Source organism: Numida meleagris, chromosome 9 (genome assembly GCF_002078875.1).
Source record: "Numida meleagris isolate 19003 breed g44 Domestic line chromosome 9, NumMel1.0, whole genome shotgun sequence".
NCBI classification, from domain to species: domain Eukaryota; kingdom Metazoa; phylum Chordata; class Aves; order Galliformes; family Numididae; genus Numida; species Numida meleagris.
Window position 1 is genome coordinate 17,946,552 of NC_034417.1, and position 16,461 is coordinate 17,963,012.

At 41.3% G+C, this 16,461-nt stretch overlaps 1 protein-coding gene across 17 annotated transcripts in view; it reads right to left on the reverse strand.

The window, feature by feature from the left end:
* MEGF11 (multiple EGF like domains 11) overlaps positions 1-16,461 on the reverse strand; it is a 280,422-nt gene that overhangs the window by 57,782 nt on the left and 206,179 nt on the right. For all 17 annotated transcript variants that reach the window (XR_002442023.1, XM_021407912.1, XM_021407917.1 and 14 more), the window contains one exon: positions 14,451-14,625. Coding sequence is in view for 16 of the 17 variants with exons in the window: in XM_021407912.1 (XP_021263587.1) it covers positions 14,451-14,625 (175 nt within the window). In the remaining variant the exon portion in view is untranslated. The remainder of the gene's footprint in view (positions 1-14,450; positions 14,626-16,461) is intronic.

The window sequence follows — 16,461 nt, forward strand, 5'->3', positions numbered from 1 at the left end:
AACGATATAATGCAGCAAAAAGTTTGGGGAAGGATCTTGTGCCCCGTACAAGCCAGGCTCTCGGTTTGCAGGTAATCAGCGTTACTAAGAACTGACAAATGTTCCTTTGCCCATTTCGTAACATTATATGATGTAGCGGCACTAGAATCTGATTCACATCTAAAATGGCACAATGAAACCACTGATGACCTTATTCAGTCTCCTTTTCCCTTCTCCCCTTTTATGGAAAAAGACGGTGTAAAGTAGAAAGGGAAAGAGCTTTTCTTATGCTTAAAAAGTGACATTTTATGTCACAAGCTCATGGCTCATCCCAAGACCCTTTGCAGTCCTGAATGCTGAAGTCCTAAATTAAATAATAAAATATTTCCAACAATCAACAGCACAACTTTTCCCAGTCTGCACCTCGGTGGCATCACGGTCCTCTGCAGATACCATAAAACTTGGGGCATGTCACGAGGACAAAGCAGAGCTACCTTTGGCTGTGGGAAGAACTTACAGCTTTTCTTCCTAAAATCTTCCAGTGATTTACAAACATTTATACAAATGGATGTCAGCATTTTATTTCACCTCGGAATTTGTGCTAATATGGTAATGAACACAGTAAATTTCACAGTGAGTGCCAAGTTCAAAATTAGTCATGCTGATAATAATTCTTAAATTTGGTGTTTGATCAAAAGTATTCAGCAAAACATGCACACGAGTAATGGTTGTTATATAGATTAGTAACTAAAAGCATTATAAATGTTTTATTTGATAGTATTAAAGAGATAAAATAAAATGTATTTTCAACCTCGCTAAAAAAACACAGGGAGCTGACATGCACATGTGCACAAATCCAGCAGATCTGAATCCAAGGTGCCAATTTCATTTCACTGGTTATAGCCAAAGCCTTTGTTACGCAGCACGGGCTATGAGGGGAGCACAGATGACCTCAAGGGCAGTTGTGATTTGTTATTTTCCAAATTTTTTGTACAAAATACAGCTGAATTTGGTGGATTCCTATTTTGCAAACCCAAGAGTGTGATGTGGGCTTGATCCTACCACAGGCTGCTACTGGCATAACACATATTACTGCCTCAGTAAAGAAGACCTGAGCCAGATTCTCCTTTCCGGGCTCCTAAGCCTGGTGTTCCTCCATTGTGGTTCTTCTGTGTTCCACTGCACAGCCCCCAAATTGAACCAAGGTACAGTAACAGTATACTTGGGTTATTTCTGCTTCAAAAATAAAGAGTACTCAACCTAGCCTTCGCAGGGCTGTGTGGGTTTCTGAGCAACAGCTGCTATCCCACTGCCCAGAAGGGACCTCCCACCACACGAAGCAGGCACCTGGGAAGCCTCTGGACACAGCTTAGAGAAGGCTTTGATTGGGATTTGGCCACCTGGAGAATAATTTGTACCTATCAAGACTGGAGAACTTGTGCAGCCTTTCAGTGCAGGCACCATGTCTGCAAGTGCAGAACTGGAACGAATCGTGGAATCATAGAGTCACTACAGTTGGAAAAGGCCACTGAGATTACCAAGTCCAGCCATTAACCCATCCCCACTGCACCCGTCCAGGCACAAGAGGGGCTTTCCCCGTGGGATCCACACGCAGCAACCCACATGGAAAACTAACAGGCTGCGTGTGCGAGGTGGGTCTCATCTTTTGAGGCGCAGGGTGTGCAGAATCCCACTGCTCGCCCCACGCAGCATCTCAGCTCCCCATGCTCGTATATCCAAAAGGAACCATGCCCTGGCACAGTAAAACTGCTGTAACACAGCAGTACTCTGTAAGAACAAAGGCAGCAAATCCCAGTTTCATGGGGCTTTGGGTTGGTTTTTTTTTGCTTCCATGAAATGAAGTGAAAACAAATACAAATAAAACTTTCATTAAAAAAAAATGGATTTTTCCACACTAAACAGCAAGCCTGAGCTGGATTCCTGTCAGTGAGCACTGTAATCCTCCTCAGCACGAGGGAACAGTTTTCTAGTTTGCACTAAAAATATGCCCAATATCGGCCAGTTATCTGCAATTAAAATAATCCATTCCTGCTGTTCAAGTCACCTAAATATGGGCATTAAAATAAGAAAGAGACTTCAATAAAGAGAGCAGGAAGACCCCCACTCTGTAAATCAGTGTAACACTTGCTGGCAAAAAAAAAATTGAGACTAACTTTACAGCACTTGAATATCTGCCTGGCTCAGTACTTAGACCTTAACTGCAGAGCACTTCAGTGGCAGCGAGGCAATGAATGCAGCCTCGTATAATTAAATGTATTCACAAGGAAAGTAGTGTGGAGAGTAAAAAAGATGATCATCAACCTCTGAACAAGATTTTTTAATACAGTCAGCACTTTTCACCTAATAAAATATCACAAAACACATTTATCCATGAGGGACCTCTCCAAAAATAGAAGATTGGATTTAGACTGGGTGAAACAACTCCTACATCATTTCCTTGGGACATTTTGCCTGGTGAGACGGTGATATACCTGAGAGGGCAGCCTCCCCCAGGCAGTCTGTAATGGAGTACAAGCAATAGAGCCATGCAGAGGACAAAAAACACAGTGGAGGTTAAATCAGATGGGTGCGCAGAGCTCGGGCAGCCCCAGCAGCTGGCTATGTGAGGGCAAGGTGCTAAAACAAACTCCTAATTCTGTTCACAGAGGAGCTGAGGAGATTGTTTATGGAACAGATATTTCAGGGAGAAATGAAAACATCTATAATACATGGGTTTAGATTGAGTTAATGGGAAGATATATTATCAAGGCAGGTCAATCATGTCTGGATCGGGAGGATTACTACTATACATTATGAGGCCAGCTGGATAACCAGGTCCTGTGATAGTTAAAGCAATTTGAATCTGGAATAGGTCCATTTTAGATTTATTCAGGTGAGGCAGAATATTTTAAAGTTAGCTCTGGGGAAGTTATATGGAATCAAACATCTGCAGGGCTCATTGCTGTTACCATAATCAACTTTAACCAGATGCCATTCTAAAATGCTCCAAAAAACATGGGCATATCATTAAATGCCCCGAAAGGTAAAATGACCCAGGCATAATGTGGATTATTTCAAGTTGGTGGAAAATATTTAAATGTCTGAGAAGCATATACTACATGCGCTCTTTATGATGTACTCCACAAGCTCCTCGTGTCCAAGCTGTGGGACAGAACCAGCCCTTGAATACTATAGCTAAAGATGAAAAAAAGCTCAGTTTTCTTCTGATTTTTCAGATGGAGAAATTTGGAGTCATCACTACGGTAAGGAAAAGGGACAACCCTGACCTGATGCTGCCCCTGCCCCTGACAGAACCACTCTGGGAGGCATAGAGACAATTGAGCCATCACCATTCTTCACCGATGTGGCTGCGTAGTTACAAATTATGGGGGAGCAAGAGAAAGGAAACCGCTCTGGCTGTTCCATTTTCTGTCTCTCTATCTGTTTAGGACAGACCCTGCTAGAGCAGAGCAACAGCTCATTTGGTCCCGTTCAGCAAAGGAGCTGCAACAAGGCAGCTCGTATCCCCTTGTATCACCAGTTAAGGCCAACCATCTGACAAGATTCTGACACACTATGTGCAGTTCCATCATTTTCTTTCCCAGATGTGGGCAGAATAGATCAATTTGAAGGCTGATCTGACTGTACAGTGGGCAACCAAGCCATTTCGAAATATGGAGAACCACTTCAGTGCAGTTCAGAGCTGGCTAATTCTGCGCCAGTTGTTTTATGGGAGTACCCTTGTCTGGAAATCAGAGACGGTTCCTGCTCTGTCTGAGTGGCATTGTCCAAGATCTGCCTTGTAGAATGATTGTGGCCTCCTGACATTCTTGCAATAATCAGTTTGGCTCTGGCTGACAAGTCTGAACAGCTCTGCAGAAAGGACATTAGCAAAAACAGGGAATAAAAGGTATAATTTATACTTTCAGCTTATATGACATCCTCTGGCAAGAAGATCCACAGTTTAATTATAAATACAAAGGAGAAAAACTACGTTTATTTGTTTGCTTCAAACCACTGCCTGGTTTTAATTGGGAAGCTTCTTATATTGTGATAAATGGCAAACAGGCATTCCTTCTTCCTCCTCCCCATGATGTAAGGGACCTCTCAGATATCTACCCTTGGTGACCCCTTTTCTAAGCAAAATCATCCCACTCTCTTATTCTCTTTTTATGGGAGCCATTTCACAATTTAATTACACATTCTGTGAAAAGCACTATCTTTGTCTTTAAACCTGCTGTGCCATCATTTAATTGGTTGCCCCTTGTTCCCGTGTTATTAGAAATAGTAAATAATCATTTCTTGTTCGTGTTCTACGCACCATTCACAGTTCCATAGATCTCTATCATATCCCTCCTCAGCCGTCTGTTTTCTGAGCCCAGTCCTAGTTTATCGAGTCACTCTTTGTATAGAAGCTATTCCATATAAAAGATGATCTTTGTCACCATTTGCTACTTCCATTATATCCTCTATGAGCAGCAATCAGCCAAGCCGCATGCAGTAATATGAGATTTAGATATATTATGGATTTATACAATAGCACACAAAAATGTTTTTTTCTCTCCTGTTTTGTTCTCTTCCTGGTCATTCCAACTATTCTGACTGGTGCTGTGGGTTGGTTGGTTTGTCAACAGTCGATGAGCATTCATTTAAGTTTTTCAGAAAACTATCCACTCTGGTTACTTGATCTCTTTCCCTGACTGGTAGTAATCAAATTAGAGTTTCACTTTTTGTGTATTTACTTAAAATTATTTCCCCCTTGTCTATTACTTTGTGTTTTTCTGAACACCAGCTTTCATCTTACCCAGTCATTCAGTAGCAGGAATCTATTCTGCAGATTTGCCATTAGTGTTTGACTATCCCAACAATTCTGCACCATTCGCAAACTTTCTTTTAGAATTCTTCTATAGCTGTGCTATAACAATAATGTCCAAGCATACTCCTACATCCAAACTTCCCTCCCACGCATTCTGCCTGCACCCATAACGTAGTCACTAGTCGAGACCTGCCTCTTTCTGCAGCAGCTGCCAAAGTTCAGCACGTTAGCGCATGCCCAAGCTCCTGTCCACGCAGAGTGGATGGACCGAATCCAGGAGGAGTTAAATGTGCTGCATGCAGCAGCTGTCCTCAGCTGCTCTCTTGCTAAGGGCACTGAAGTCACAGAAGCAGGGCTGTGGGTGGTGAGCGCAGGCTGATGATGCTGACAGCCGCAGCTGACATGGGTTCTGGGCCGCATCATCCACATGTGGAAGGACCAAAGCAAAAAAAGGAAACCATCTACATAGGTGGCAAAGATGATTTGTGACATGAAATGAATAACACTCCATGTCAACTTTAAGCTAATTAGGTTTGTGATGTAGCTTTTGAAAAGCTGGTAAATAACCTGGCAATCACAGACAAGCAGATGAACAGATGTCCCCTTCAAATTTTCACACATTTCCTAAAACCAAAAGCCTAAAGCAAGAGGCCAGTGTCTGTTAGAGGTTCAGTTGCTCTTTGGCATAAAAAGCACACCCGGATTTTCGACTTATACTTGTCTGATCTTAAAGGATAAAACTTCACTCATCCTTCCGCAGTGTAGTTAGACAGAAAATAAAATGCAAAGCGAACCAGTGACTTAAATCCTATACTTAGGTGGCTTTAATAAAGTTCATTTGCAATTTGAACTACCAAGAGAATCAGCTACCAGCATTTCTATGCATAGATCCACAAATAGTGTGGATAAGGCTATATACATTTATAAGCTTAATAGACGGAAAGAGACACTGCTACTGGCAAGCAGTTTATTCCTCTGCAAAATTCAGATCAAATGACTCAGTCTGAACAGGATACTGAGCTCCAGTGACAATGAGTGAGGCTACAGAAACAGAAATGCAATTTGACACAGCCACATTGCCAATTAAGGATAAAATACAGGAAATATGTCAACTAATAACAAAGACAGAGACATTCCGGGTTTCCACATGAAGCTGCTTCCTTTGGACCCACTTATGAAAACTTTGGAATTATTCAGGTAAATAAAACTGCAGCAGAGCCCAGAAGTAAAAGTAAATATAAGAAGAAAGTGGAAGAGACCTGGGACTTGTTTACAGATCTTATCAAATTATACGCACTGTGTGTAACTGAATCAGTTCTCATTAGCAGAGGCAGTCACTGAGACAAATTCCACTCTCGTTATATCTGGGACAATCCTATTGAAACTGGCAGCGGTGTTCAGGTAAACTTGGGCTGACAAAGGAGAATTTGAGTTTTGACAGACAATTTCTGGAGCTTATACACTGATAAGAGAGAGTAAGCAAAACGAAATAGAAGTAGTTCATAAAATGATCTCAAAAAATCCATTGATTTCAAAGAAAGGGATGCAGTTTCCACAACTGAGGGAGACCCACTGTGCCTTGTGCAGCCAGTGACCTCGCTAAATACACCAGTACAATAGTTCAGCATACAACAAATGCCCTGAAGTGAGAGAAGATCCCTCGCTATGGCTCATGCAGCCCGCTGCTGACATGAATGCTGTTAGGGTTTAGGAAAACACAGGCTCCTAAATGCTGTGGCTGCCACTGCTCCAGCAGAAATGTCTAATTGGTCAATAGGAGCTCCGGGGGGAGGACGCCAACAAGCCTAATAGACAGCAAGCACCTGGTTCATTGATATAAAAATCAATAGGGGAGCGGCTTACTCTGAAAGCCTGGGAATACACAGGCGGTCTCCCCATAATGACCTTCCCTGTTGGGTTCTGAATGTAGGATATCTTCTCCTACAGCAGAGCCAGAAGAATCCATTTGTGAGCTGCTATTGAAATATTGGGTTTAGCCCGCAACCAGTTCCATCGCACTGCGGTGCTGCCCATTGTTTCCCAGCCTACATGAAGCAGGGCCATCTCAGAAGCAGACTGACTTTCCAGAAAGGCACCTGCCATTTCGCAAAGATGCAGTACAATCTGGGTTGAATGCAGTGCTTATGAAGGGTGCCATTCTGAAAGCTCAAAGTACCCGCACTTTGTCCCCTAGAAAAAGTCCTGCGGGGGGTTTTGAAATGGATCACGCCGTCATGCCACCAAGCTTGACCTGAAGCAATGGTTTGTGAAGGTAAAATGGTAAAATGGCTCAGTCTGCCAGCAAATTTGCCAGTCACTGCTGATAGAAATGGGGTTTGTGATGTACATACTTATCCACAGGGAGCTGGATTGAGACCAAAGTCATTTCATGCAGGCCGCTGCACAGCCAAGAGAAGATAATTTTCAATCTGTACAGACCTGGCCTGGATCAGACCTAGTAGCCTAGGGATGCAAACCTCTATAGTCTGTTTTTATTCCCTGTGGACTACAAAAAATAAAAGTACAGCTATTTTATGCACATAAATATATACTGCTGTATGCACGGAGAAACAGGTAGGAGAATTCAGACGCCATCAACAAAAAGGGATACACAAAAATTCAGACAGGTACAAGTGATTCCTGACCATCTCTATTTATGTGAGGAATTAACCAAAATACGGGGCACGTTCTGTTTTGATTTATGCTAATAAACTCAGAGCTTCCAGCTGCAGCACAGCTGATAGAGAAAAACCTTCCATACAACTAGATAGTGAGAGTTCTTTCATTTCAAGAAAAAATTTCCAGCTCACTCTTAATTAGGCTGAATGGAGCAGAAGTGTTTTTTGCTGCCTGCTTTAGATCTGCTCCTTGTTCCACATCCACTTGTGCAGTTTTTTGTAAGCTTAAAAAATTATCAGATGAGTTTTCAGACTTATCTTCATCTAGAAGCCTCCAAGGAAATGCACATTCCAAGGAGAATATATTCCAGAAAGACCAGAACCAAGACGGGGAGTTCTAGCACACAGCCATAGTTAGTATAAGGGATTTGACTGTGTTATTGTGACTTATATTTCCACAGTTAATAGCATTTTTGTCTTTAGCCACTTTTCAAGCACCACATAAATATCATTTTTAACTTGACCCAACACAGTTTTCCAGAGCACAATTACACCCTCCTTTTTTTAACATAATTTCATGTTACACCCTGCTTTAATATTCGTGCATGGTACCTTTAACCTTGTTATGCAGGGAGGGGACTGTGTAAATTTGCTGTCCATGATGTCACCTGAGGAGCCTTTGCTAGCTACTGTGTCATAGGGGACCTGACAGAGACAGGTTACTGCAGCAGGACAGGCAAAGCCAGAGGAATAAGCATTAAATCTGTGGAAAACAGGGCTTTTTTTCAGTGCCGCTTCATGTAGGAAAATCTGTGTTGTTTTCATTATTAATTACTCATTATCTCACTCCAAATTACAACCTACACTCAAATCTACCTGCAGAGTATGGACGCCTTTTCCCTTACCCATTGCCGCTACTACTAGCCATTCTCAATGGCTTTGAAACACTGGATTATGAATAAAATAGGAAACCAGTGAGAAGAAAATGCATCTTCCTTGTGCGTTTAGGTAATTCATGAAATGAGACTGGGGAAACTATTTTTGTTGCCTGTAATACTCCAGCTAATTGGACAACTGCTGTGCCAGAAAACCTTTTCCCCTCCTACAGCAAGTAAAATTTATACTGGTGATTGGTAACAAGAACATCTTGATAAAATGGCTGAATTTATTTTATACCTATAAATGAAAAGAGCTCTTAACAAAGGGGGGTAACTGATATGCTCGGTAAATCAAGGATAAAAGGACACGGGCTCTATTGAAGATTTTTTCCCCTCGTCTTTTCTTTTTAAACCTTTTTGATGAGGTGCCCTGTTGCTCAGCAATGAGCTTCCACTGAAGTACATTTGGAATTATCTCAAAGAGAAACAGATCATTTAAATGAGTTAAAGCCCCCAAAACAGATTCACTATCTCCAACCTTAGGTTCATTTTTTTATGTTAAGAATTTTGTGAAATTTATAAAATAACTTTATTACCGAACCAGTGACTTGTAAGAGAAAGAAGCTTCATTCATTTTTCCTGCTTCTTTCTGAAGTGGTGAAGGATGATACATTTAGAATAAAGATGAAAGCAAATATGTAGAAGAGAGGGAATATTCTGATAAAGTTGTTTTTATCACCTTGAGTGTTTAGAAAACACCCCCAGCCATTGATTCTTTAAATTCCTTCAGACCTACCTGGGATTTTGGTCCTTCAGGGAAAATTCAACTGAAGATAAGATAAGGTGCTCCATTCTATTTATTCTTTAAAAAAAAAATAATTATTCTTTTAGGCAACAGAGAGAATTTTAAAGGTGTAGGACCAGAGAGGAGGCTTAATTTTTTTTTAATATAGAAGGAAAGACTGTTTCTTCTCTCCTGTATGCCTTCTTCAGGGAACAAGAGATGTGCCAGAAGGAAGCCAGTCATGGCTGGAATACTAGGCAGACTGTACCTTCAAGTTCCCTATGACCTCCATAGGTAAAACAAAATTATAATCTTCCTCATGTCTATAGAAGTGTAAATTGCTCAGTTTACTCGCTGGGTAGGCACGGGGCAGACTAAGACTGTCCTGAGACTGCGTGTATTTGTACTGACTGAGAGATTGCCTCCTAGAAAGTTTGCTGTACGTTTGCCATGCATTTGAATGGGTTTATAGCAATACAATATACACTTATTTTTACTAAGTATTTGAGCAATTGTTCATGGTTAAGTTACAGAGGCTGACTCTCAGCCCAATATGCAGGCGTGTATGTTAGAAGCAATTTGTACTACTGTGGCAGAGAAAGTATTATAGTGAGGAACTCTGGCACATAGGCAAAATTTGTATTTATAGACTCAAATTAAGCCTGTGCTTCAGTCTTTGAGTGTACAGATTCTCACTGAGCTCAGCGAGGATATATATACATAAGCACTTACATAAGGATATATTTGAAAGGCAATTTTGATGCAATGTCAACAAAAGATGCAAATGACAACAGATGTACAGAACAGGAATTCGTCTTGGAAAGATTTAAGGAATCCAAGTGACATTCCAAAAGCTGAAAAATCTAGTCAGAGTTTCTCCCTCCTGTAGTTTCCACCCCTTCCTGCACTGTGAGATACAAGGGATCGGCTTTCATGGGACCTACCAACATAGTCAAGGAATAGAAAAATGTCAAAATGAATTCTTTCATTTTGGTGATGAAGTGCTAGTAGCTTTGCTTGCCAGCATGCAGGGTTCAATAAAAGCAGACAGGTCTTCAAAAACTAGCAGCATAAATAGATGAACTCTTTAAAGTAATATAAGTTCTGTCATCTAGATGTGAAATATAGAGCTAAGTGCCCGTCAAAGTAAAGCTGACCACACATTCCACAGTTAAGTGTTAAAGTTTTCTTAGCGTCCTGGGCTGAGAAATGTTTTAACTACGTAGGCTCCTTGCCACAACAGACAGAATGAAAGCATTTGAAGTTAAACACATTTTTCAAAGGAAGAAAACAAAGCATCTGTAAAGAAACAAAGGCATGTCACAGAATGAGGTCTCTAAATGGCTCCTGTTTTCGAGAGTGTTGCAATTAGCTGTGCAATGGAGAAGGTGAACCTAGATGTATTTCAATAGCATCAATAATGATTTCAGTAGCTAGAAAGCTGATAGGTATGTGCAGGGGGTGGTTTCAAGATTTCCTTGTGAGACACAAGGGCAGGAATCCTGTGGTCTGCTGTCATACTTAATTCATATTCTCTGGCCTTCTTTGACACATTTATTGAATTATGGGAATAAAATTCAATGAACCAAAAACAAAAGAAGAGAGGACAGGCCAAATCCTGATTTCTTTTACATTCTTACAGTACAACAGAATTCAAGGGACTTGTAAAAGAGCATCTGAGATCAGAATTTGGAAGGAGGGGGATGTGCAAGTTAGCGTAACCCCTCTCACCGCCTCCATAATTGCATCCCAGGAATTTATTGCAAGGAGTGACTATTTGCGTGTAGGAGAGAGGATCCAATTTCCACCTTTCCAGAATTTTCCTCTCTACTTTTTAAGGGTAATCTTTGAGTCGTCCCTGTGTGTGTTTTATCAGATTCCTTTTTGCCACAGATGAAATGGCAGCAGAATGGCTTTTCAAAGCCACTTTTCAGAAAAGCATTACTGGCAATTCATCACATGAGTACTAAGAGGAAATCCTCAAATGTTTAAAAACTATAAGTTTCAGGGAAGTGCCCTATTGGTCCTATTGGTATTCTTGGCATGATTATTCCCTGCAATCATCTTAATTAAATGGATACAACCCCTTAACCTCCCGCCACAAGTGAGATGCAGTAAGCACAGTCTTTATAACAGTGTGGACTCTTCTGCCACAGCATCTGAGAAGTAGCTCCATGTATGCTCTAGGATTTTGGGAAAGATTTTGTTGTGTTTCCTTTGCTCCCCTTATCTTAGTTTCATTGTCCTGCAGGCCACCTCCAAGAACTGGGCTGTTTTGGGTAGAATAGTGGATCATTCTAATTTCTCAGTTTCTTCTTCAGGCAAAACTACACACGGTGTCTGCAGTTAAAATACTGCACTTCCCTAGCGTGAGTGTATCCCCTAGTTCCACAGTTACAACAATGCAATTCCCTGTTTGAACGCAGCCATATCAGACCCTCATACAAAAAACCTGTACTGGTACCCAATAATACCTTTACACCAGTGTATTTTGTTTTTGGAGCTAGGTATATACAAGTTTGGATGATGAGTCTGATCCAATATATTCACTAAAAAAAAAAAAAAAGAAGAAGACATAAAAGGTTTTGAGATTCTATCCAAAACTGCAAGCTCACCAATATTTAGCTTTGGCATTTGAATTTTTGGAAATGTCAAAGCTAATAAATAATGTATAATTTTCTGAGCTACAATGTACCTTTTCATTTTAAAACTTGAATCTGCTTAGCTTCCAAAAAATTAAGTGCTCTGCACACGTACATTTCAACCTATGGGATGGCTGCCTTTCCACTTAATACATTTAATAAAGGTGACCAGATGCTTTGTGTTTTTCATGGCTTGTTCTGCATCCCAACAAAATGTCCCTGTTTTGGCTGTGATCGCAGATGATTCATTCTGAAACCCAGCCCAGCTGCCCTGACACAACGGAGGCAGGGCACTGTTAAAAGACAAGCCATCTGTGCAAGACGAGTGGGCTGGAGGAGTGCTTTGTCAGGAAGAGACTGTGATTTCTTGGTCACTGTGTTTTCTAGCCATCCAGTAACCCCAAAGTCCTGTGGGTCCAATCCCTATGCCTTTGCAATTACATTTTGCAATTGCATCCTACATTCCAGTATGCCCCCTTCCTTCTCCCTTACTAAAAAACACATCACCCCGCTCTGCTATATAAGCTCTCGTGTTTCTATGAAATGTAAGATGCTGATCTCACTTTATGCTTTCCAAACATATGTCAAGATTTCTGACCCTGTAGCTGCATCGGCCAAGCCTCATGCTTTAAAAAGCAAGAGGGATTCATTTAGGGCTTTTCTGAATAATTAGCTCTGCCCAGTTCTGCATTAGCATCACTCTATTGTCAATGCTGCCAGAAGAGACATCCTGCATTCAGGAACAGACACTGCACTTGCTTGCAGGCTAGCTGGATTCAAGGGCAAAATTCTACCCGCAGGCACAGCTCCCCACTACCTCAGCAAGAGGCCGGCACGCATACTTGAAGGCAAAGCCCGGTCTTGAGCATGTCACTGAGATAAGGCACTTCAAACCTTGAGTGGGTGCTGACCCTACGGCACCTTCCCCACCCTTCCCCAAGCCGTGCTGGGCAGCAGTGCTGACGCCTTTCCCTGCCCACGCGACAGAGCAGCGCGGCACGACACGGCCATTCCGGGGCGGGAAGGAAAGGTTCCTGTCAAGTCTTCTTTACAGCCTGTGCTCCCTAGCATTTGAAAGAACTATTGCAACTCAAGTCATCTGGCATGCATACAAATGACAAATATGCTTCAGAGGCAATAAATTAGCAATTTCAAGGCTTTACTTCCCCTCATGGACTAATTGCCAGAGATTATAGTATATTATGAGAGAGCAATGATACTAATGCCTAAATATGCTTCAGTGATTATAGAGCTATCCTCAATAACCAAGCTGTTTAAATGTCAATGCAAGAAAGCTCTTTATTATGAGATTAAATATTATTTTGAAGCAATGCAATAGGAACTTCCTTCCCAGGCTACACGGCTGCAATAACACTGTCTTGGAGCTATATATATTGGACAAACAGTATGTTTTTTTACACGTATACAGTAAAGGGTCCCAAAATACTCTTGTGCTGCATACTTGAACAGCATTCCTGATAAGAAAGAGGATATTGGTATCATTTTATTTTGCATTTGTTACTCACATGCTGCCGCCTTCATCCATTTCTCTATATTAATACTTATGTGTACCACTGGTGTACAGACAAAATAAATTCTTGTTTTCTATTGGTGTAAACAGGTGGGGAATCAAACCTCAAAGCTCTTTTCTTCCTCTTTTTTCTTTTTTTTTTTGTATTTAAACACTACTACTGTCTTGCACGCTTTTGACAGTCCTACCCCTCATGTCTAAGTAAGTCTATTTATATCCAACATTGAGAGAACTCTTGGAAATTAGGTGGAATCTCCAAAATTTAGGTTCAGCTTTTGACATGGAACAGAGAATGAAAGTGACTCTAAGCCATAACTCATATAAAAGTAAGGACACAAAACAGAGAAAGACAACTGCTAGTGAAGTTATGGCAGAATTCTCTCTTGAAAATAATTTTTTTCTTGAGGAAGCATAGTTTCTTAAAGACAGCCAGCAGATCTGCTCCATGGCGTGCTCCTGAAGTAAAGTAAAAGAAGTGCTTCGTGTGTGAATGTAGTGTTGAGTGTACCCTGACCAAGGAGTTTATTAGCAAGAATTCCATTAGCCCAGCTGCAGCAGAACTGGACACCTGGATCCACGTCCTAACACTTTATATTGCAACCTGGAAATCATTAATTTGGAATTTTATTCTGTCCCTCAGGAAATCTTCCTTCTGTTGTTTCATCATGGCTGCTTTCTTCAGCCATTTTATATCTCGTCTATAAAATATAATGCTTGTTTACCACAGAGTGTCTGAGGCTCCTTCTGATGCTCAGGTAAAAGACACCTGCCATATATATTCAGAAAAGACATAAATTGCTCTATCATTTGTAACATAACAAAAAAAATCTTCATCTATTAAAATCACAGTGTGACTGACAAGGAACATGCTGAAAGGCCAAGAGAATTCTTTTTCTGCTCTTCTAGGCAGATAATAATCTGACATCTTTTTTGTTACGTCTTGACTTAGAATGTAAGATAGGAAACCATGTCTTTATGCTTACAACAGTAATGAACTTACAATACTGACGTTAAATAAATAACCAGAATTAATATGTTGTCACCGCTCCAAGGAGAATTATGTGGACTTAAAACGGAAGGGGGAAAAGTAACCTGTGTTTGGCCACTTTTTGAGTAAATATTATTTGAAATGAGATTAAAATCTTCTTTACTTTTCTGCAGGTGCCTTATGCCGTGCCCCATTACTCCCAGCTCTCACTTACCATGTATCCTGGTGCACACGTACACTTCCCGGTGATGCTGTCGCAATCCGCACCGTTCTCGCAGGAGCAGGTCAGCTGGCAGCCTTCGCCGTAGTACCCGGGGGGACAGGTCTCATTGCAGTAGAGTCCAGCCCAGCCAGCTTTGCAGCTGCATTCTCCAGACAATGGATGGCAACTAACGAAGACAGGCAGACATTAGAGAGATGTGAATGCAAAGGAAAAATACCATCTGTAAACTGTCGGGACGTCTCAGGAGCACATTTCAAGTTCTCACTAGCAAGAGTCTCACCAAGAGGAGGACAAAATTGAGAAATGCTCAGCATGGCAAACATAAGCTGCCATACAAATCAGGAAATGCAGCCAGGGAATCTGGTGCTAAGTATCAGTCTGCAGGGTCACTTCCAAACATCTGGGAGCTGTCACTCCACCCATTACATTTATGTTTTTGGTCTCAGATCAATGTGACTTAAGTTACTGACATGAACCACATCACATTTAAGCCCTGTGTGTGCCATACTGTTTGTGTGAAACACACTCAGTTAAAGATGTTCACAGTTAGGAAAGATTCCAGTGGATTACAACTCTGGCACCTCAGCAGAACTTTTCAGGAGGGAGAGGTAGAAAGGAAAGTGCTAGGAAGGGAAACACGTCCCTTGGAAAAATACTCTCACAGGGAATATTCAGCTATAGTGAACAGAACTGATCACTACCTAGTCCTGAGCAAGAATTTATTCTGGGCAGGAGTCAATAGGAGCCCTGAGACTAAACTTCAGCTGTGCAGGGAAAAGAGTCAGGTTCCTTTATATGGTGAATAACAAGCATTGCTGCCCACCATGAATCCTTTGGCTTTCATTTCTATTCAGACAAACTCCACACTTGTGACAGCTCACAGACAGAGAAGTAGAAACAAGAGTCAAGACCAAAAGACCAGGCAATGCCTGGTCCTAGTGAAGACGCCTTTGGAGGTGAAATCTTATCCCTTGTTCCTCCTGCTATGAAACACTACTCGCAGTTTTCTCTTCTGTGGACAGAAAGAGCATCTCCCAGGTTCGCTTAGGGCACTAACTTCCCCCTGCAGCAGGAAGGGGAGGCTGGAGAAGTGCAAAGTGCTGGTGTGGGGATGTGGCTGTGTCTGGGCTGTGCGGAGGGGCAGATGGGGTGATGTCTAGGCTGGGGTGGTGAGGTGGTTGATGAGAAGGTGGGAAAAAAGAGGAGAGGATGGAGAGGGATCTGATCTTTGGCAAAGCAACCCATATTGTCTGAGGCCAGCTAGGAGTGCAAGGCTTCACTGAGAGCTCAGAATGCCCCAGGGGCTGCTGCACTACAAGACTGCACTTCAATAGTACTGTCTGCCCCTTGGTGAGAGATGAGAAATAATATTGCCACAAGCCAGGTATTTTCTATTATGCTCAGAACAAGAAAGAATACAGTTCTGCAAAGTGGTGCCTCTCTACGGACCTGCCTCCTGCTTTTTTGCTTCATAGAATCTATTTATTTTCCTTTATGATTATTTATTGCTATAGTTTAATATTGCGAACTGACTAAATAGGTTTCCTTACACCTATAAAATTAATATCCTATATGTTAATTTTCTAGGTAGCCTCATAAAATGTAATTTTCAAGTATGTTTCTGGCAATTACTGGTACGAGAGGTTAGTCACATACTGTTGCAGCTAAGAATGATCAAATTTTGTGAGTGTCATGTGTTTCATCATAAATGGTGTTTGACCGAGTAATTAAAACAATTCATCAGCTTAACAAACTACTATCCATGAAATCCTTCTGACAAAGCAGTCCCTGAAATTATGGTGGTTCACACAGCACCTCTTAACATTTAGATGAAAATAATAAAAGCTCCTTTTTTCCCCTCTGCATCTATTAATCATTACCTAGCAGGAGAAGAATCTGAACATTAAAGAAACGTTTTGGAGAGGATTTTTTTTTCTTTGTTTTCACTACTACTGCATGTATCACACAGTTCCATGAGAACTGCATCTGTTTGCTAAATTAA